Source organism: Ochotona curzoniae, unplaced genomic scaffold, assembly GCF_017591425.1.
Source record: "Ochotona curzoniae isolate NIBS_2020 unplaced genomic scaffold, NIBS_Ocur_1.0 contig_4895, whole genome shotgun sequence".
NCBI classification, from domain to species: Eukaryota; Metazoa; Chordata; class Mammalia; order Lagomorpha; family Ochotonidae; genus Ochotona; species Ochotona curzoniae.
The window spans coordinates 1,100,674-1,124,082 of NW_024466413.1; the positions used below are offsets into that span (position 1 = coordinate 1,100,674).

Genomic DNA, 23,409 nt, shown 5'->3' on the forward strand with positions numbered 1-23,409 from the left:
CAGGACGCACCTCCCATTGTTCCTTCTCAGTGATTCTTGCAGGGACACTTGTGCCTTCAGCAAAGCATGTAACAGCACCCAGAGTTGTGACCATACACATGACATGACAGCACCCATGGCGCTGTGGTGATATACACGGTGACATAACAGCCCATGTGGTGTTGTGACAGCACACACATGCTGCTGTGACAGCCCGTGCAGTCATGATGGCACATGCAGAGTGGTAGCACATGATGTCACACTGCGACAGCACACATGATATGACAGCTCACGTGGTGTCAGGATGGCACAGAAACATATGGTATTGCAGTAGGGAGGTCTACCTATGGGAGCCTCAGCATACAGGGTCTGTTGAGTTAACCCTTTCCCACACACCCGTTGTCCTTCAAGGATGGAGAGAGCCATGGGAGGGCCCTGCACTGTCACGTCCTCCTGGGGAGAGGCACGGAGCTCCCTGACTTGGGATATGTTCCCTGGACGCAGAGGCTGTGGTGGGGATTCAGTGACAATGGTAGGATGAGGGAGCACTGCCCATGACATCTGTAAGGGCAGAGGGAGCAGAATGTGGCAAGGAAGAAGAGCAGTGGATGACAAGGGGTTCCACCCCAGATCGGGCTTGCCCAGAGCCACATGTGGAAGGCCCTGGAGGCCTGCCTGCCTACTGGCAAGCCCCATCCCACTTACCCAAATCTGTTCCGGCTAGTGCTGCTATCAGAAAGGAGGAGGGTGAGCAGGTCATAGGCCTGGTCCTCTGTTCTGTCACCCTGGGCACCTAGCAACGCTGGCCACATGAGTCTGACCCTTGGCACCCACAGCCCAGCCCCAGTCCATCCTCATGAGGCCACCACTGGCCCTATTGCAGATTCTGTTCCTGTGTAACCTGCATGGCCCAGCCTTAGGAGTTTGTAGAAATGGGTCAGGGCAAGACTTAATGGACTTCTCTGCAGGCCATGATGTACCTTCCCTGAAAATCCACTCCTTCTTCTCCCTGCCTTTGTACCCTGGCACGCTGTCTAGAGGTGCTTACTCATTATATTAAGAGCTCACATGGAAGCATAAAAATATCCTAAATAGTATGATGCCAGCGGCATTTAATGTCCCCACGGGAATGAGAGCCACCCCTTGCTGTTACTAACTTCCTAAAGAAACCATGCACAGTTTCAAAATGAAACAGCTTTCTTTTTAAAAAAGAAAAGTTGGCATCAATGGCTGTTGCACAGGTTGGCCTTCTTCCAGGGCATCTTGCTTGGGTTATCAGAGGTTGTGGACCTCTTCCCTAGCAGCAATTTGGGGCTCTGAGCCTTGTCTGTAGCCCCTATGTGAGCACCTTCAGACCTGCGCTGAACACCCCCAACCTGTCCCAGGTATCCTCTGTGTGACAGTCTAGGTGTTGATTGAATATTCTGAGCATGTTAACACTGATAGCAGCACACACACATCCCAGCCATGACAGCTATTGAACTCATGCAAAATTAGGTTACAGCTGTCTGATAGCTTCAGATAGCCATAAGATGAGATAAATCCCCCAGCCCCAGGTCAGGATGGAGGGGAGTGCCTCTCCCTTGTAACAGACTGGATTCATAGCTCATAGGCTCTGAACACAAGCCTGGCAGAATTCACCCAACACGAGTGCACCGTGACTGCAAGCCGTGTTCCTCTCCCAGTGAATGCCCCGGAGATCTGCCAAGAAGCACACCCATGTCTGAGTCTTACCTGAGGAGTTGTGTTTAGCTTTAGCATGTACATTTTAGTATCTACTGTTCCTCTTACCCCAGTGTGAGCCGAGCACTCGTACCCCATCCTGGGCTTAGGATTGACCACAGTCCCAATAGTCCACTCCCTAGTTCACAGTGGGATTGAACCAGAATCTAGTGACTTATGAAATCCTCCATGCTTCCTGATATTTGCAGTCTTCTTGCCAGAACCCAAGACTTTAAGCCCTGGTCCTTCACCTTGGGTAGCTGAAGACACATTCATTTAAATTCATACTAGGTTGTGAGTGAGTGATAGCAACAGCTCTTGCCAGTCTGTGCTGTTTGACAAATTTTATTATAGACAACCCAACCCATTGCCTCCCTGGGATCTATCGGGTTTTAAGGGCCTGGGAGGGAGGGATCAGCAGGAGGAGGAAGGCTTGGCTAGGACAGGAAGCCTGTGCCTTTTCTACCTTGGACTCTTGTCTCTGGCTGCCAGGTCTGACATCAATGTAGCTGTGTGTGTTCTGTGCAGCTTACACTGTGAAGCTCTTCCAGTTCCTGAAGATGGGGGGATTATGTTCTGTGTACATGTGTATGCTTGTATGCATTTATTTCGTTTTTCTTTGGCAGGGCTCTTCCCCACTCTTGACTCCAGAGGACATAAATCTTTTAGTGAAGGTAAAAGCATGTCATCAGTGTGCATGTGTGTGTGTGTGTGGGAATGGTGATGGGCTACCGGATCTCAACAAGCCTGGTGACCATAGGGTAGGCTTAGCCGTAATCACAGCCGTGTTTGTCAGTACACCCATGTGCCCACTGATAGGCTCAATCTACAGTGTCTACTAGAAGATTACACAAATTTCAAACTTGGGGTCAATGAATATGTTAAAGATAGAGTGAAATTGAGTATGACAGAACAAAGAATGAAATGGGGTGGGATGGAATGGGATGGAATGGGATAGGATAGGCTAGGATAGGATGGAATGAATAGGATTGGATAGAATATTCTGGGCTAGAATCCAGTTCTCACTGATTAAAGGCTGGTCATAAAAGGAAGGCTGCAGTAGGTGCTTTTGGTGCAGGAGCCAGCGGCTGAGGCTTGGGGGTGCAGCCAACTACTGGGATTGGGCACAGATTTAACTAATTTCTAGAAACACATTGCTTCTATGAGGGGCAGAGACATGGGGAGTTAAGCAGAACTTGGCTGGGCTACACTAGATCTGGCTGGAGTTACACCTATAGGCTAAGTTATAGAGGTGCCCCTAGTCTGGCCAGGACAAGCTGGTAAAGACATGGCAAAGATTGAGATGGAGAGACCAGCCCGGTTGCAGGCAGTGCAGACACCACGCTGTTCTTACCACAATCCTCAGTCTTCACCTCGTGACACCTGGCACTGGGTGGTGGGTGACTGTCCTTTGCTCACTTTCTTGTGATCTAAAACACACTGGGCCAGTCACAGAGAATCCAAGTTCATGTGTGAGCCCAAGGGAGGGAGGGACACACATAAAAGAAAGCCTGAGATCTGGAACCATTCTAAATCTTGCTGCGTATTGAGAGGCCTTGATGGGAAATTATACATGCTATTGAAAAATAACTAGTCGCATAGTCTTTATTGATTTTTATTGGCAGGAGAGGAGAGTTTCTCGACAGTTGAGGACCTGACATGAAATCATTATCTATTGATTCATTTTTCATATTTGTTTATAGGCTTGTATTAGCCTACATCCTTTTTCATGGAATGCTACTCTGAGAGGAACTGGGTATGTGTTAGCTCCTCCCCAGAGGATTTCAACCTCCAGGTGTCTTATACTGTGTGGCAATAATAACAGACTCTACCACTAGTGTTGAGTATCATGGCCCATGTCAAGTCAACAGACACAGGAACACCACAGCTCATGCAGGCTTAACTCCAGAGTGGCACGTGGTACGCCCCTGTTTCCACACAGTTGTGCTTTGTCTGAAAACTCCATGTATGTGGCTTGACCAGCCAGGTGTGACTCCTCCTCTGTGACATCAGCTACTGCCCTTCTGCTGTGGCAGGTGAGCACCTGCTGGGCCAGTGCAGGTGCCTCCCCTACAGAGAAAGTATTGTTTATCACTGAGGGTTTGTCACTGCCCCAAGGGTTCTTATATCATCTGTCTCCCTCTGAGAGTTGGAAAGTTGCCTGAACGGCAAATTCACCTTCTCAAAGTCCCTGTCAAGTGGGCTTCTGGTGTTGGATCTGCGCCCAAGGATGTTCTTTGGGTGACTGGATGAATATGACATCGGATGCTCACAACGGTCCTGAAGACATGCTCTAAAGGCATCTGTATTTTATGCAAGTGGAGATGGAAGCCTGGCTAGGGAAGCTGCTGGTTGAAGACTGCAGAGCAAGAGAGTGGCAGAGGCAAGATTCAAACCTGGCGTGACCAGCTGTAGAGTTTCTGCAGTCACCTTTCTGCAAAACAGTTGTATCAGAACTTGCTGGCAGCTCTGATGGCTGACCAACAGCTGCAGGGTTCCCTGTCATCCAGCCCTCTGGAACAGCACTGTGATGAGGATTCCCACAGCCAGAGAAAGAGGGAGTGTGATGACCAGGAGCTCGTTTCTCCTCCTGGGAGACAGTGATCACATCTGCCTTGCACATGATGGTGGACGTTTTATCAAGCACTTACTTAGGTAGGCTGTACCGTAGAGAGACCTTCATACAACAGCACGGAAAGCTGAAGTTGCTGAAGATATCTGAAGCAAAAGGAAGGGACAGAGGCTGGAAGGAAGTTGACACTGACAGGTTACACAGGATGTTGAACACTTGGCACGTATTGTTTCACTACATCTTGCCAAGTAACTTGACTGAGACCACTCAGTAAATCAAGCTGTTGGGAGGTGATTGGGGGCATCTGCCAGGTGAATGGGGCAAGGCCACAGATAGCAGCTAAAATTCATTGTGCCTTCTCTGTCCTGGGCACAGTGACAGGCATTTTACATTATCTAATATATCAGAAGACTTGGATGTCGCCATTGTACAAATAGGAAATAAGAGGCTCAGAAAGGTAAAGCCAAGATCCTAAGTGGACATAGGCTTCTTGGAGCTTGAGAGAGTCCTCTGGTTGGAGACTGCCCTGTCCATTCTCAAGGCATTTAGACAAAGTAGGAAGTATCCACTGAAGGGTACCAGTGTTGGTTCAGGAAGGGCTGGAAGGTGGGGAATCTCAGGAGCTCCAGAGTCAAGGTAAGCATGAGCAAGACTGCAGCTTTGGGACTGGGATCTCTCTGTGACTCCTGGACTCCAGGACTAGTTTAGTGTTGAATCCAGTCCCCTCACTGGTCCATCTACGCCTGCTGACAGCCCTGGCCTGAACTAGGCAACTGCACCATCAGCAGCCAGTGTGAGCTCAGGCTAAGAGCCTTGCCGTGCACTAACAGTAGGGATGTGGTAAGGCGTTGTTTTTCTTGATTAAACCTCATTGTGCTATGGGTGCCACCATTAAGAGCAGTTCTCCATCATCATTGCATACTCCATTCGATCAAGGTCTCACTGGCCAGAATTCTCACTGCCACTAAGCTAGCTCCATTCCTATCATCCCTTCTTCCTGTCCTTCTGTACATCCACCAATCCACCCACCTACCCGCTCAACCATTTATATGTCCATCCATTAATACATTTGCTCACCCTCACCCATCTGCCCATCCATTCAAACATCCATCAGTTCACCCATCTACCTACTCATGCATCCATTAACCCACTTATCCAACTAACACTTATCCATGCCCACCCATTCATCCATCCATCCCGTCCATCCACCCATCTGTCCATCCATCTATCCACCCACCTGTCTATCTGTTCGCCCATCCTGTCTGTATGTCCATCCATCCATCTGCCATATATCTACCAATCTGTCTAAAACCATCTGTCATCCATCCATCTGTTCATCCATCCAGCCCTTACCTACCTGTCCATCCACCCATCTAATCATCTACCCAATCGCCCATCCATGATGTTGTAGTATTTCATGAATCACATTGTTTTAAGTATGAAAGATGATTTAGGAACAGTGAGTTCCTCTCAATTCTGCTGCTTTTCAAGCAAAACCCTTCAAATAGTGTCATTCACCTTTGCTGCATAAATCTCATTATTGCACTCCCCACCTTACAAATATCAAAGCACTGTTTCAACCTACCCACTAAAAGGACAGATGACACCAAATGGTCAGAGTGAGTGGGTTGGTTGACTGGCTAGCTGGTTGGCTGGGTGACCTGGTTCATTTGCTTATTGAGCTCATGTTCAGGTAAGACTGGTTGCTGTGAGCTGATGTCAAAAAGGGAAAGCAACTCCACCTCTTTCTGAGGGCTCATACTTCCTCTCTACCTGACTGGGAGAGGATGAGGTTAGAAACAGATTATCCCCGAGCCGTGTGCTCCAGGCATGTCAATTACTGGGGTCTGTGACAGCACAGAGAGATCCATAGAGCTCCTGACATTTCCTGTGGCAACCATGAAGGCGTCTTGGAGACTTCTAAAGACATTTCTAAGACAGTGTAGGAAGGAAGCAAGTAAAGGAAGGCAAACCACTCCTGGCAGCTTCTGAGCTAGGACAATTTCAGCATGGTGAAATTGGAGACCACGATGATGGTTAAGCCTTTACCTCTGGTTTAACATGTGAATGGCTATTACTGTGCCTTCCCACTGCATCCCGACATCCTTCATCCATGAGCTTTTCAAGACACACCTGCTATGGGCTCAGAGCTCATCCCTATGCCTAACATAGAGCAAATGTTTACTTTTAAAAAAATTTATTTGTTTGCTTATTTTAAAGGAAGGGAGAGAATTTTCTATCTGCCGACTCACTTTCCAAGTGGGAGAAATAATCCAAATACATCATTACGGAAATAATTCAACTAGTACTGAGGAACCTGAGACTGCAGAACTTGCCACACAAATAACTGACCATGATTCAATGCCCTCAACTGTTTTCCATCTTCTACTGGTATTTAAGATCAGCACCTGTGCCTGAAGAGCTAGCACTGGACCATTTGTCCCTGTTCTCTCTCCCTCCCCCAGGATGTGTGCAAGGACTGCCCTCCAGGGCCACCAGGCCTCCCCGGGCTACCAGGCTTCAAAGGGGACAAAGGGCTTCCTGGAAAACCAGGGCGAGAAGGTCCAGAAGGGAAAAAGGTAAGGAGGGGAGGGTGAGATCCATCTTAATGGTATCCTGGCGCTGTCCCTGCTGCCTCCACAGCAGCCATGCCTTAGGAGAGTCCAGCCAAGAGGCACTGGGCTTGGGGGACACAGTATGGAAAGAGGGGCAGCCTGGAATCTGTGAGTTTTTGTCACTTTAAGAAGACGTTGGCTGTACTAGTCTAATTCATGTGTAATGTGTAAAAATGCCGTCCTCTACTGTCTTACAATCCCGCCTCCTTTACTGCCTTGCCTTCTGTGCAAAAACAACCCTCAGTTGTCTATTGGGAACAGGCACCAAGACAGGCCTTTCAACTCCATCACTCCATCCCATTGCCATTACCTGTTTACCATGCCCTGGTGAGCAGCTACTGTGTGCCAATCAATTCACGCACACTGGGGAGGTCCAAAAGGGAAAGACTGTGTTTTCACGGAGCTCGTGATCTGACTGGAGCAGAATCAGGAAGGAAGCAGCACAGACACTGGAGAAATATAATTGAAAGCGAATCTCCCAGCCCAGAAATGCTCTGCCAAAGTGGCAGAGTGAGAAAACAAACCTGTGTTCAACCAGAATGTGACGCTTATCCCAGGCTCGCTAAGAGATTGCAGAGACACGGATCTCACTGTTAGAGCTGTGCTCTAGCTGCCACCTCTTACATAGTGAGGGGTCTTCCAAAAGTTCATGAGAAAATGACTTAAACGCTATTTACGTTGGTGTAAAAATCTGGGCATAGCTTTTCACACCCTTGAGGACCCTCTGGGCATGCTGAGTTGTGAGTAAAGACACAGTAGCCCATTCTGTCACGTGTGTTAAACCATATTTGCCTCATGTCTGGGTGGCCTGAACTGACCTTGTGGCAGCTTTGTGGTGGGAGGTGAGGTCCCTGCCTTGCACAGAGGCCTGGAGTGTTGCTGTTTGTGCTTCCAGGACGTGGTCCCCAAGTCCTTTAGAAGGCTTTTTCCTGGCCACAAAGTCAGGAGGAGTCACATTGCAGCTCTGTAATTGGGTTTATCTGTGTCAGTGACACGGAGAAAGGGCTCCCTGTGACAAGTTTTCTGAATGTTCTGAGAAGGTGAGCTGGCGCAGAGGCACTCCTTGTTTTCAGAAATGAGAATTGAATCTCTTTGGTGTAATCTGAATTTTTCTCTTACATAGGACAGTTATCCACGTGGATGTGAAATGTGACTTATACTCTGATTCCCTGTGTCTAAGCACACCCGCTCCCCTTCCACGGACCGCAGGGTATAGGTGTTGTTGCAGTGGGGTGCCTTGATCCCCCAAGTTTCTCTGTAGCCTAGGACCCTGGGAGGATACAGGAACCAATCCAAAAACTGATGAGGTTAAAAATACTTTGATTAAACTGTATTGATGACCAAGTCATCAACACAGCTATACACTTGCTTACGGCATTTCTGGAATACATTTATTACAAAGAACAGTCAGTAAACAACTGAATTCATTTTTTGCTTGTTTATTTGAAAGATCCGTGGAGAGAGAGAGAGAGAGACAGACGCAGAGATTGTTCCATCTCCTGGTTCACACTCCCAGATGGCTGCACAGCCTAGGCTTAGCTAAATCCCAAGTCAGGAGCTTCATCCGTGTCTCCCACATGCACCATCTTTCCCTGCTTTTCCAGGCCATTAGCAGAGAGCTGGGTCAGAGTGGGGCAGCTGGAACTGGCGTCACATATGGGATGATGACATCACAGGTTGCAGTTTTACCTGCTACACCACAACACCAACCTTGACATCTGAATATTTATGCATCTACGTTATGGTCCTTTCCCCACTGCATACTTCTAAATACCTTAATAGATCACTTAATGGATTGGTTCTAGGACTTGTAACCTCAGATTTTCATCAGGGAGTGTGTCCAAGCCATTTGAATGGATTTTTAGAGAAGTTCCTTCTAAGACTTGCCATTGCAGGTCCATGGCATCAGATCACCAGGAACGAGGCTCGTGGGATGTGTGGCAGGAACCGGCATCAGCAGCTGATGCTCCAGGCATCCCAGATCGCAGGCAGTGTGTGCAGTATGGTGTGTGTCTAGTGTATAAGGCACATGCCTAGCCTTAGGGCTGCTGGATACCTCAGTCTTCAACATACCCCTTTCTCAGCTGGACTCCTGCACTTGTCACTTACTGCAATTTTGCTGAAAACTGTCCTGGAGTCTTCCTGAAGCAACCTCAGGCAGGAGCTACAGTTCCCAGGGGTCACTCCCAAGGCTGGTGGCCAAGTTCTGGCCTGTGGCCCGTGGCAGATCAGCCATGGTGTTCCCTGAGAGAGGTCAAGGCTCAGCACCTAGCTTTGCCCAGACAGAACTATGCAGGTCCAGTGGCAATCAGCCTTGGCTGTGCTGTTGGCCACACAGAGCAGCCCTGATCCAAATGGGGGGTGGATGCCAGTGCACCCGGCTGATGAGGGGCAGATGCCCTGTGGCCCTCAGCACCACCCTGTGCCTGCGTCTCCCTCTCAGACATGCTGAGGGTAGGAACTGCTGCAGGACCTCCCAGGCAGAAATTAGGGAATTGACACACGCATGTCCTCTCCAGACACTCATTCTGATTTTGTTTTCTTTCCTATGCACCTGCTACAGGGAGATGCCGGGCCCCGTGGCCTCTCGGGGCCTCCAGGAATGGCTGGACCACAGGTTAGTGGCACTCCAGAGCACCTACATGCCCCATCGTCCTCAACTCCCTGCATCTCTGAAGTCTTAGCAAGAGGAGTAGCCAGCAAGCAGAAGAAGGTCATAAAATCAGGAAATTCAAGCTCAGGGTTTAATCCTGGCATCATCATCTTGGTCATGGCCTGCCTTAGCTCGGAGCAAATTTGGCACCTCCATTGCTCATTTACACACACACTTTTCAGGACTCCCTGGTTCTAAATCCTCAGCTCCACTGCCCACTAATGAGGAGAATGCAGAGCTTAGAGAGATGCTAGGATTGAATGACAGAATGCATAAAAGGAACTTGGCATTGAATCGGGGAACAACTGCTCGGCAAGTGTTTTACAAGTGTGATTGAGCAGTTGTTACCTTCACTGAAAGGTGAGGCTCTGGGAGGAGGTAAGTGTGACCTCAACCATGCACATCACCTGAGAGGGCTAGCCCAGAGAGCCTTGTCCTCCCCTGAGAAGAGAATTTCAGAAGTGAGGTGGCAATCACAGTAAGCAAGTGAGCCTTGTAAAGAGAACACAGCTGCCAGGCCAGGCAGGTGTCTCGGCAAGGAACCCAGAGCTCAGTGTGGTACAGATGGGAGTTGAGGGGTTTGGGGTGCACCTTCTCCTACTTTTCCTTTTCTTCAGTGTGTCTGTTTCTGGGATGTGGCTGGGCAGAGAGCCTTCCAGCCAAGTGTTGTTGAGTGGGCTTTGTCAGCATGGTGTTGATGGGTGAATCATGTCTTTGCACTGAATAGCCCACTGGGCACTCAGCTGGGGAGATTTCTCTTGTTCTGGCTGGAGGGCTGGGAGCTACCTACGAGGTTCTGGACATGGGCAGGACTTTGGTGCCTAAGTGCTGGGCTGCTTCTGTGCCGCTTCTCTCATCCAAGTGCACACACTTCCTGGCGTTTTCTCTGGCCCCTTGTGCTGTGAACCACTTTGGTCTTAAAATTCCTGTTCTAGGTCCTTGCTGCTAACTTTGAAAGCATTCTAAGCACAGGCACAGATACAGCTTCCAGAGTGATAAAGTTTACTTAAAAGGTGAGCAAATTATAGACATGCTCAGGGGCAGGGTGGGCCAAGAAGAGCAAGGTGGACAAGAGAGGCGCTCTGCCTTCTGTCCTCTGTGTCCATGGGAAGAGAGATTCTCCCTGTTTCCTGGCTTCCGGGAGCTTGGAAAGCAGAGCTGTCACGTGATACGCACCGGCCATTTCCCCCCGCCCCGGTCACAGGTGAGAGGCTGTACCTTCTGGGGAAGTGGTTGCTTGATTGACAGGTGGGCAGGCAGAATTACATGGGGGGAGGTGTGACCTTAAGCTAGCTACCTGCCTATCCTGCATCACTGCCACACACACACACACACACACACACACACACACACACACACACACGCGCTAATGTCTTCCTTCTGACCTCACAGTGGACACAGTGTGGCTTATCTGAGGGGAGAAAGACTCCATGAGGTTGTGGCTGGGATTGAGAGTTTAGGAGTCAGGTCCTGGGGTTAGAATCTCAGCCCTGTCACTGGAGGTGGGTGGCATTTTATTCTCTGTCCTTTGGTCTCTGTAACCTCCACAGTATGCCGGAGTAGCGACTTTACAGGTTTGTTGCCGTGAGAGCTGCAGACAAGGTGCGGCCTTGGGCCTGGTGTCCCCCAAGGATGTGGCCAAGGTTATTGCCATTCTGCCCTGGGATTCCTGCCATGGCAGCCTTAGAGTTAGGGCCAAGAGCTCTAGTGTGAAGTGTTGGAGGATATCAAAACCTCAGAAACTGAAAGAAATGATACATAACGTACCATTTAAAAAAATTTGAAGTTAATGCACTAGATACATAAGGAATAAAACTTCAGAATTTACAAATACAGGCAGACCCCAAGGCTGCTCCCCTCCCTCTTGTCCCAGTCAGGCAGGACTCCTGTGCCTATTTCCATGTTGATATTTTGTTTATCTTGAATTCTCTTATTTTGAGCTTGACTTTTTAAAATGTTGCACTGGAATATCATTAAGCTTGGTTCTGAGGTCTTCCGCTCCCAAGGCCTCATGCAGGCCTCAGAGCTGAGAAAGGAGGTGGCAGTTGTTCCTGTTGGAAACCCAGCAAGCAAGCAGAAGTGCTGCCTGTGCTGTGGCCCCCAGGCCTGTGATCCTTCATGCTGGGCTGTATCCTGTTCTCATAGGCCCTGGTAGCTGGGACGTTTCTGATCCAGGGACTCGGTGAAGAATTGAAAGATTCCCTAGAGCCAAGCATCAAAAACACAAGCATCACGTCTCAGTGGAGATGGAACAGCGGATTTTGCCCAAGGCAGTGCTAGTTTAAGAGACAGCTGGGAAGCAGTGTCATCAGATGCCTGTCATGCTGGACTGCAGGGCAGTGAGGCTAAGCCCCTGCCTGGAGGGCTTTGTGACCTGTGACTTCACTGATCCTTAAGTGACATTTGCTGTCAGCTTGCTGGCTGCCAGGCTTGCCTCTGCCAACGAGTGGGCTTTATTCAAAGAAAAGGAAGCAAATCAGTTCAACGGATAAGCAGCCTCCTGCCCTCAGAAAGGACCCCTGTTGCTCTATCAGCAGATAAAGGCTCTGCTTTCTTGCCTTTGAATATTCCAGAAAGCAAGAAAGAAAGCTTCCATTCATAGAAGGAGTGAAAATTAGGATTCCAGAGTGCAGTATCTTGAAAAGTCCCTGGGGCTGGAGGCCACCCTCTACACAGCAGCTGTGGATTAGGACTAAATTCTAGGGGCCCAATCACCTGCCTGTGGTCAATGCAATCATAGAGACTTACTGTATTTTAAGGGTAAAGAAGCCAAAGTTTAGCAAGGTGAAATGCCAGCATTGCATCACTTGTGTTGGGCCATCTAGCCAAGCTGGTCCTGCCTAGCATGTTAGTGTCACCTTATACCCAATAGGAGTATAGCACTAACATCACCAGCAGTGGCCAGGGCAGCTCCAGATAGAGAGCAGGGACTCAGTCTGCACTGCCTGGCCCTGGCCCCTGCTGGCGTCCCCCCATCACTGCTGACCACTGGGAAAGGAGCCACAGAGGGACTGGACATCCTCTTGCAGGTTGGGCCATGGGCCTTGGCTTCTTGCTCTTCATTCAGCACATACCACTCTGTGTGTTTTCATCTCCTGCCTGTTCAGCTTCTGTTCTCAAACAGCTCCTGGACTTGCAGACAGAAAGGTGGGCTTGTAAATTGAAGATGCTGCCCAGGACACTGCTGTGGGACTGCTGGCTTCCTGGCACAACCAGGGGTTCTGGCAGTTCACAGCTCCTAAGCATTGACAGGAGGCTCTGTTCCCTTTGCTGGGGCTGTGGTTCAGCACCTGGAAAGCAGGTTCCTTGAGCTGTGGTTTGCAGGTTGGCTTTTGCTCTTTCCCATGGCTGTGTCTGGGGAAGCGAATGCCAAGGTTGGTTCTGGAGCTCCAGTCTAGGTCTTTGACATGGATTTCTAGTGACAAGGAAGTGGAGGCGTCCATGTAGAAGAGGAAGAAGGTGCAAGGTGACAGTGGCCATGAGGAGCAGGTATTTCTGCAGAGGTCATTCTAAAAGCTTCTGCCTTGATAAGCAAATGCTTTTGTCTTATTATCCTGTGTTCCCCACTGTGCTCTAAGGTCTGATGGGGACCTGCTGGAGACCTGAAGACACCCTCAAGAGCAGATATTAGTGGTTCCCCAACCTGTGCTTCCTCTTCTCAGCCAAGTGAGCTCCACTGATGAAAGGAATGGGGTGTTTGACTGCTATGCTCCTCGGATCTCTTGTCTGTAAGAGGAGGACCACATAGCCCATGACCCAGAGTGGATGTGAGCACAACACATGGATGGGTTTATAAAGCCCAGTCCCAAAGATGTGTTCAGCCATGTTCCTGCAAATGGGCCTCACTGTTCTTGATCCATCTGAGGTTATGATAACTACAGCCAATTGTCAGAAAAGTAAATAGCATTAACAGAACCAGCACAAGGATGAGGTATCAACCGGTTTCAGCTGCTTTGAAGGGTTAGGCAGGCTTTACCAAATGCTGGAAGGAAAGGTCTTCCAGGAAGGGAAGCAGCACACGCAATTCAGAGGTGGGCATTGCTGTGTGAGTATGCCCAAGTTCAGAGGTGGGTATTGCTGTGAGAGTGGCCAGAGTGCCAACCTGAGCACCTTTAGGTCTGCCCTTGACCTTGGTAAGGAAGAATTACCCTCCAACAGCGTCACAAAGCCCAATAACCTAAGAGCAGCTCTGATAAACAGCTGTGGCATTGTGTGCTGAGCACATGATAGTGCTAGAAAATGAAAATCATCCCCCAGCCCAGAAAATCTGCCCACACAGATAGAAGAGAGAGAAAACCATTTTATTAAGAAGTAATAAATGCTGAACGTGAATGTGATGCTTAGAATAACCGGTCTGTTGAGACAGCAACAGCAGAAAGAAATCTGACTCAATTATGTACACAGATCAATACGCTGATCCATTACATATGCTAGTCCTCAAGTTAGAGGATTTGGTAAGCACTATTTGTCATATATTTACTCCCTGGATTCACCCAGTGATGGAGGTGGCTCTTTGTGCCATCCGACTGGTGAACTTGTCACAACTAGATGGCAGGAAGTAGTTTTGCCACTTGGGGCCACACACCAGCCCAAGTTAAGCACCTGCTCTGTTGCAGGAATCCTAGGGAGACAGAAAGTCTGATTTTGCTAATGGTTCAGAGAGAACTCCAAGATCCTAGAGAAGGACATTCCTACCTTCCTCATTCTAAAGGAGCTCATAACTTTTAAGAGGATTTGCACCTATTTCCTAAAGACTGAGAACAAAATTCACAATGACAGGAGTTTTAGGTAAGTGTTTTAAGGAAATGAAAGGAGTGGGAGTCTCTTCCCTCATTTTAAATAGAGAAAGAAGTCTTTACAATAAACCCTCCATCAACTTGCAGTGAAGGCATGACTTGTTAAATCCCATTGGAGTTGTGTTTGTCTTGTTGGTTGTTGAATCTCTAGCAACTGGCTTTGGGCTTTCTAACTGTAAGCCTGGCTCTTTGACCTTGTAAAACCAGGGACACGGGCATCATGCCCAAGAGAACTGGCCAGGAGGGTAATGAGGGCAGAAGGCGAACTTGGATGTTTGGGCATCAGGTCTGGATTTGCATTATCTCTGTGTCCTCAGGTTTATTCCTTAACCACTTGGACTTCAGATTTCTTATCTAACATAATAATAACTCTTGTGTCAGGTAATAACCCTGTGTCAGTGAGTAGCCTCACTGGCCCAATTAGTTATCACAGCTAGAGTGAATATTGTTCTGCATCAGCTCAGGGTATAAGCAAGGAAATACATGGAACAGGTTGTTGCATCTTGAGGCCTGGCAGAGTAGGGATTCTGTAAATGTCAGTCTCCTTTTCTGGAAGGAAGTGAGTCAGACTGATCCCTGGCTGTGGTGGGCAAGGGCACAAGGCCCATTGTGGGCATTTTTGAACTGCTGACATTTTCATTGTCACCAGATGAGTGCTGAAAGGACTCTAAACCCAGCTGAGGTCTGGGATTGGAAGCAAAACCATTTGCCTTTAAGACCATTGTCCTAAATGTCAGGGAAGCAGCATGCTATTCTATGCCAACGTCCTTTCATTGATTCCAAAGAGGCCTGCAGACACTGTGTGTTGGCTTAGAAACAGGAGAAATAATGGCATGCAAAAATAATGAAATAAATACTTTTCTAGGAGCCCATTTTTTTTCCTCCTCTAAACAATAGGATTGGCACTTCCGGCATTATCTCACCTAGCCACCACCGCAACATACACAAGGAGGTAGGGGGACTGTTTCTGTGTAGTTACCAGCATCAGTGAATAGTCTAGACGGGAAGAGGGCTGGATTTGTTCAGTTAGGGATATGTGGGTTCCTTATCTGGAAGGGCCCCCTGGTGAACAAACCAAGACCAAAGAGGAAATGGGCTGCTCCAGGATGCCATGGTAAAGAACATAGGTGTTGACTCAGCCAAGATCAATTAAGGGCAGAAGGTGTATGATTGTGGTGATGACGATGATAGTTGGAGTAGCGTTGGGATGTTGATAGTGATGGTGATGATGGGAACTACGGTGTTATTGGTGGTAGCAGTGATGTGATAGTGAAGATGGTGATGGTCATGATAATGGTTGAACATGGTGAGGGTGGTGATAATGGTGAGGGTTGTGGCAGTGATGGGAAGATGATGACAATGGTGGTGATCATGATGATGATGATTGATGAGATGAATATGTTAATGAAAATGGTGCTAAATGCAGTGATGCTGATGATGCTAAAGATAATGAAGATGAGGATGGTGAGATTAATGCTTGTGGTGGTAGCGATGATACAGATGAGAATGATTATATTGGATAGGGTGATTGTGTTGACAATGACAGTGATAATAACAAAATGCAGGTGGTGGTGGTGATGGGATGAGGGTGTTGATCTAGGTGACCACGATGGCTGTGGAGTGATGGTGATGACAGTGATGCCTGTGTTTTTGGTAGTGGTGATGGTGATGACTGTGCTATGAGATTACAATGATGAGGAAGGGCATGGTGATGGGAGGGAAAAGCTACTGCATGTTGAGGATGGCACTGAGCTGGTCACCAGTCTAAGCACTTGGTAGCTTTTATTGCAGCCAATTCTCACAATTGTTCCACCGCAAATGATGGTAAGGATGTTTTCAGAAATAGAGTCAAGGTGTTTTGCTTAAAGAGATAGAGTTAGGTTACTGAGAAAGCCAAGATTAAAATGCAGAATAACAATACAGTAAATAATAATTGTTGAAACTTTACTCTGTTCTGAGCTCTATGCTGTTTTCCATGGAGTGTCTGATTTTGTTCTCCCAGTATTTTATAAGGTACTAGTCATCACTATTCTATCTTTTATGCAGTTTTACTAAGGAAACCTGTAATTTTGAGTGTAAAAATGACTCCCTACATTCCCACAACTAGTGGGGAACGGGGTGGGACAAGGGATATCTATCTGTCTATCTATCTATCTATCTATCTATCTATCTGTCTATCTATCTATCTATCTATCTGTCTATCTATCTATCTGTCTATCTATCTGTCTGTCTATCTGTCTATCTGTCTATCTATCTATCTATCTGTCTGTCTGTCTGTCTATCTATCTATCTATCTATCTATCCCATTATTTCTTCCTCAAAGTCCCTGTCCATCACCATCTTACCTTCTCCTCACCCTCACCCTGAAGCGACGGCACCTGCTGCTCCTCCATAGCTTCCTTCTGTGCCTGCCCCATGCACCCTGCTTTCCTGCTGACTGATCCTCTCCTTGTCCCAGCCTGCACTGTAGTCACAGCTGAAACAGAGGACTTGTAACGGTGACCCCAAATCCATCTACCCCCTCCTGCTAACACTTACTGTTTCTAACCGCTGTTGTGCATGATGCACATCAGGAACTTTTGAAAAGAATGTGGAAGAATGAACAAATAGATGAGAGAATGAATGAAAATGTTTGCTTTTGTGTATATAGTCTAGGTATAATAAAATTTATGATGACTTTTTTTTTTCCTCTCTTTCTCCCAAGGGAAGTCAAGGAGAGCGAGGTGCAGATGGTGAAGTTGGTCAGAAAGGTGATCAGGTAAGCAACAATTTCCTGTCTAGTGAAGTCTTCCCCTGAAAAGGGGTTAGTTTTCTCCTCAATAGCTTCTGTTTTACTGTTCCTGATACCATTGTTCATCTCGTCTTCTCCTGCAATAGAAAATTTTAATTGTATTTATTGGTTTCCATCTTGAGCTCTATGATTGACTGCCATCCCTCTCTTCCTACTTTTATGTTCTCTTTCATCTTGACTGTGTCTAGTTCCTTGACATGCTACTGTTCAGTACTAAATGCGCCTCCAGCTCCCACCACTTTCTGAGCACCTGCTATCTGATTGCTGGGGCCAGCTGGCATGCTTCACAGGTGACCTTTGCTATGGTTGAGCACATGCATGCCTGTTTGGCCCACTCTCCCAATGCAGTGGACAGTGGCATCCAGGGTGGCTCAGGGCACTGCCTCCTCATATCTTCCATCCTGTGCTTCCTACCCAACCTGCACAGCTCCTACCAACAGTCTTGCTGCTGGTTAAAATGGGTGTTGTACGTCTGATTGGCTGTTGTCAGTTTTCTCTTTCACCCGATCTCTTAAAATCTGCCAGGCAATTTCAAAGCCATGCTTGTTAGAATGCAGCTCTTTGCCAGGCACTGCTCCAGGTTCTGGGATGCCAAAGGAGCAATGGGCAAGTCTCACAGGACTGGCAGTTCAGAGATAGTGAAACCCATGACCAATGAGATGATGCACAGGCAGTGAGAAAAGAGCTAAGTGCAAGGTTTCGTGATAGACTCAGTTCATTCTCCCTCATAGGTGGAAAAGCAGAAGATGTTCAGGTTATGCTTGTAAGGATGGCTTGGCATGGGGGTTCATTCTGCACTGGGTGTCAGGGCTTGTGTTCTCCAGTGTCAGGCCACGGATGTGGAAGGCAGGGACATAATTTCTGTTTTGGTGATTTTTTTGGTTTTAAAACAGCCTTGTGCCAGGCTACACACTTGGTACTATTGCTTGGTTCTTTGATATACAGTAGAGTCCCCTCCATATCACTGTAGTAATTCAGTTAATCTAGCAATCTAGATTATATTTTATACATAATATATTCATGTATTTGTAGACAAATGTATATGCATCTACTTAGCGCATGCTTTCAAAGTGGAGTGGGTAATAAATCCACCCCATGTGCCCGGTGCCCAGTTGCTGTAGCTTGGAATTCTCATGACCGCCGTCATTTCCGTCTCATGTTTGTACCACCTTCCTCCCTCCATGTTATTTTGATGACAACCCCCGTCAGGGCATACTTGCTATTGCAAATATTGTCAGCTGCTTTCTGCACCTAGTGAAGCATGAGTGAGACATGAAGGCGAGGTTCCTAGGTTGTCAAAATTGTTGGATTTAAAAGGTGGATCTGAATCACTGCCTGAAGTCTGGCATTTACAACAAAGTAAAAAAGTTTCTTTGTGAATCATTTTTCAAAACTACCTCTTATGTTGTCCTAGGGCCACCCTGGAGCGCCAGGTTTCATGGGACCCCCAGGGAACCCAGGACCACCGGTAAGTGATCCTCATGAATTTCCTTCATGGCGTTTGAATTTATGTCTGTACTTGCTGGAGATGGTATCCCATTGGGCCCAGGCTGAAACCCCGGAAGATGCACTGAAAAGGAAGGTGCCTGAGTCTCCAAGGGGAAAGCTGAAGGATTCGAGCAGCAAACATGGCAGTGTAATTAATGAGGGTGACCCTGGGACTGAAGCGCATTGTTGAAGATGGATGATGCAGCTTTTCAAAGCTAGGACCTCAAGTAAAGAATGCAGAAGCAGAAGTCCCCTTTCCATGGTAGCCTGTCCTGCACATAGAGGCTTTGAGGACAGCAAGTGTCTGTGGAAGTCTAGATTATTCTGGGTTGATTGCAATGAACACAATAATGACTACAAATTTTGATTCATGGTTACTATTCTTAACAGCTCATTGGTTATTACGCATGGGCACTTGCTGCCCTTGAAACCACACATATAGCACTAATGCTGTCCCATTGGTTGGGTCTGCTTAGCATACACTCTCCCTGCTCTCCAGCAGCAGCTGTGGGCCTCACATTGATTCCTTCTTGTTTCTCCTTTCAGCCCAGGTTTCCCAGATTCTAAAATGCTCCTCTGTGCACAGTCCACTGCTGGTACAGCCCATGATCCCATCACGAGTGATCTGGCAAGCGATGATGGGGCTGAGTGTTGGCTGAGCTCAGAGCTGGTCCTCCGGGGTTTTCTATAGGTTTTACAGACCTCACACATAGAGGATCGCTAGTGATGACTTGAAGACCCCAGGAAGGGATCCTTCTTTTGGCAGAGATCAACATGTCATCAAACAGTGAAAACACAAGTCCCATTAGGATCACTAAGTCAAAATGCATGGACTCAAGCTTGCTTTACCTTTCTTTTAAAATGGTTTCCCACTGACTTCTCAGCAAATCAAGTTGTTTCAAGTGTATTTCTTCAATTAAATCATATGAGAGCATGAAATGGCATCTTTCACCTCAATATTATAGCAAGCTCATGAAGGCAGAAATCATGAAGGCATGAGCAGTTCTCTCTGCTTTCCAGCGAGCCTTCCTCCTAGTTTTCCAACTCAGCTCACTTTAATTTCTCATCCTCAGTTTCTCATAGGGACAATGCTGCCATGTGCACATTGGTGAAGACTGTTGTGGCGGATTAACCAGTTTGCCATCATTTAATTTCACAAAATCATTTTAGTTCATTCATTGATTTGAAAGGCAGCTTGGTAAGGAAAGGAGTAAGAGAGGAGAAAGAGGGAGGGAGAGGGAATCTTCCCTCTGCTGGTTTAGTCCTGCAATGGGTACAATGGCCAGGGCTGATTCAGGCTGAAACCAACAACCGGGAACTCCACCTGGCTCTCATCTTGTGACATCTTCCCCTGCTTTCCTAGGCACATTTTCAGGAAACAGATTTGAAATAGAACAGTCAGGACTTGAACTGGCTCTCTGATGTGGGATGCTGCTGCTGGAAGCAGCAGCTTTTTCTGTTGTTCTACAATGCTACACCCCTTCGTGAAACCCTGCAGTCCTTCAAAAATTGACAGTTTAAATTAGTAAATTGCTTTGCATTGCATTTGTATGTTATAACACTCAACAGTCTTCCCCCCAAGAAACATTGATAACTGTAGTAATACAATTAAGATTAGTGGGACCTGGCACGGTGGCCTAGTAGTTAAATCCTCGCCTTGCAACTGCCAGTATCCCATATGGATGCCAGTTTGTGTCCTGGCTGCTCCACTTCCAATCCAGCTCCCTGCTTGTGGCCTGGGAAAGCAGTCGAGGACGGCCCAAAGCACTGGGACCCTGCACCTGCATGGGAGACCTGAGGAAGCTCTGAATCAGGCCTGAATCAGCCCTAGCCATTGTGGCCACTTGCGGAGTGAACCAGCAAATGGAAGATCTTTCTCTTTATCTTTCCTTCTGTCTGTCAATCTTCCTTTCCAATAAAAATAAATAAAATCTTTTAAAAATGAGTGGTGGGAAGTATCGCTAAGAAATAAAGGGTATTTGTTAACAAATAAGTTTGTACCAAGTTAGCTCACTTGTAGATATTTCCATGTCATAATACTTTTAGCTTTCCTGTGTCCCCTCAGAAACAGAGCATTGGGTTGGGGCCTTGCATGCACCTCACCCTGGTAGTATCAAAGTTTTCTCTACAAATGAAGCGTTGATCTCTTACCATAGGAAAATGTAAGAACTTAACACTCCATGACAGCTGTAGGCAATGGCTCCTGGCTTATTGTTCTAATGAGAGATAATGAATCTGCAACTCAGAAACGAGCAGAGTCAGAAGCCAGCCTGTCTGTCCAGCTGATGGGTGCTCTCAAGTCACTTTGCAATTGTTTAGTGTGCTTCTGTTTTGTGTTAGGCCTTGGGCTGTTAATCGTCTTCGGGAAGGAAGGCTGGGCCGCCCACCCTATAGGTTCAGAGGCCAGGCATGCAGAAGGAACCAAAGAGCAGACGGCTCACTCTCCTGATCATTTTTTTGAAGTTTTGCTTGTGTTTTGTTTGGAGCACCTGTTATTTACCAAGTTATATCCAAAGTACCCAAGGACCTAAGTGCCAAGCAGATGGGCTGCTTCTATGTTTATTATTGGTGCTTACTCTGGACCTTCTTATAGCCTTACACACTTTCCAATACATAGCAGGGAATTAAATTCTATCCTGGAAAGTTTCCAAAGTCCAAGATCTCAGAAGCTTTTGCCAAAGTCAGATGGAAAATCCAGATGGCAGTAGAAACTTGTTTGGACTAGGTGTGCAGTTAATGCATGGACCTTAACCTGCTTAAGTATTATCTCTGTTTACATGTTTCTTGTGACTATTGACTGGGTCCTTACCAAGTAAAAGAGTTGGAGGCAAAGCAGACTACATCTTGTGCCAGACAGTTGCCATCAATGCCAAGTAAGACATATGTTCTACAGCCATATCATGTTTACTCTGGTCCAAGCTATCATCACTCCTGTGTCCCTGAAACTTGGCCGACACTTGGTGCCATACAGGAAGCTCTGACTACTGGAAAGACATCAATAATTACTGAATGCTTGCTTGTTTCTTCCTTCATGACTGGTCAGTGGCTGTTTTCTTCCTGGACTTAAATGGATGATGGACATTCAGCAATGAAGAGTCCTTTATGGAGGACCTTTAGCTTGTGTCTGGTGCTAGATACCTTTTTATGTATATCCATTTGTCCAGTTTTCTCAACAACTTCTGATGAGTAAAGAAACTTTACTCACAAGTATACCTGTGACCAGGTATTCTGAACCTAAAAAGGTAGATGCCTAAACTGTGCTCTCTGTTCTGTGCAGGGCACCTAACAATTCATTGCTCCATGTCTCCTTCTGGCATCACTGTCAGCCCTGTTGCTGATAGGGGCACCAAAGCTAGGAGATCTCATGTTGTTGAAGCTAAAGGCATTTGTGTATGTTAGTCTAATGATCTGTTGCCTTTTCATCCAGGTACCACAACTCCTAACTCATACAAGATATAGTGAGTGTCCACTATATTCCAGTCACTATTTTAGTCTTCAGTAGGAGGAAAAAATAGGAAAATTGCTGACCTCAAGAGGCAGGATGTGTGTGGGTGGAGGGAGACTGAAATAAACAGAAGCTAAGTCAATCAACATTGGGAGGTCAGACCCTAGAACACGGGTGGTGAGGCGCACAAGTGTGTAGTAGGCAGACAGTGTCTCGAGAGAGTTTGTGAGTGGTAGGGCCTTGGACATAGGCTGTAGGAACAGCATCTACGGAAGACAAGAGCTCACTTTGCTTTGCTTGATTTGTGGCTTGGAACTCTTTCCATTTGTTGTACCATGTGTCTCTTCCTCTCTGAATTAATACGAACATCCATCCTTTCCCTGGAGAATAAATACGTTCTTTTTTCTATTTATTGCCTTTATATGCCCTTACATGTTTTCTGAGGTTACCTAAAAATGTCCATTATGAAGTAAGACCATTTCCTATTAAATGGTCTTAGGGATAACTGGCTGGTTAATGCTTTGGACCTTCCTGAAGCGTGACTGCTATTCTTACATCTTTGTATTCCCAGGGTGTAGCTCATCCAAAGGCAAAGAGTGAGGCACCTTTGAAACAGTTCTGGCTTGAGAAGTTGGCAGTGTCACAGAGTGTAGGTTCCGCATTTGCCCCACAAGCAAGAAGACACTGATGTCTTTTGTCCAGTGCACAATTAATGTGCTTTCTCTCTTGTCTTTTTAGGGAGCTGATGGTCTTGCAGGAGCTACTGGCCCACCAGGGATCCAAGGGCCACCGGTATGTTATTCCAGGGCAGGATCTGCCATCATTCGGTCTTTTAGACCTTTTTGGAACCCAAAATGTTTGCCAATCCAACTGTGATTCTCTGTCCCTCCTGTGGCTTCCATATCCCCAAGATTCTATCCACTTGAAGTCTCACAGTCATCCCACTGGAGACATCCACTTTCTGTTGACGCCCTAGTGACTTTGCTATTGAAATAAAGTTTTGGGTGAAATGATCTAATGAGCTGTGATTATAAAATTCAGTATTTAATCCCCAGTGCATACAGACTCTACATTCAGTTCTTGACACTCTATATATGTACCCCATATCTCTATTCTTTGTCAGTGTGGTCACTTATGTGAGCAGGCACAGGGGAGTAGGTAGGCTTGGCACTAACCCACCCTGAACCTGTGACATTGCAACAGAGAAATGCCAAGTAACAGTAGCTACTGTCACTCCAACAGTTCAGAAAAGGAGTGTGAAATTGAAAATTTATTGCATGAAGCTGCCAAAACCTTTCTTCATTGCTGTACCGTGAGTTCCATGGTGAGGATTCCATGGCATTTTTAG

The 23,409-nt window shown here is 47.0% G+C and overlaps 1 protein-coding gene across 1 annotated transcript in view; it reads left to right on the plus strand.

Annotated features, from left to right (window-relative positions):
- COL22A1 (collagen type XXII alpha 1 chain) overlaps positions 1-23,409 on the plus strand; it is a 199,795-nt gene that overhangs the window by 135,575 nt on the left and 40,811 nt on the right. The window contains exons 44-49 of the mRNA XM_040988507.1: positions 2,328-2,375; positions 6,739-6,852; positions 9,452-9,505; positions 17,042-17,095; positions 18,543-18,596; positions 22,800-22,853. Coding sequence (XP_040844441.1) covers positions 2,328-2,375; positions 6,739-6,852; positions 9,452-9,505; positions 17,042-17,095; positions 18,543-18,596; positions 22,800-22,853 — 378 coding nt within the window. The remainder of the gene's footprint in view (positions 1-2,327; positions 2,376-6,738; positions 6,853-9,451; positions 9,506-17,041; positions 17,096-18,542; positions 18,597-22,799; positions 22,854-23,409) is intronic.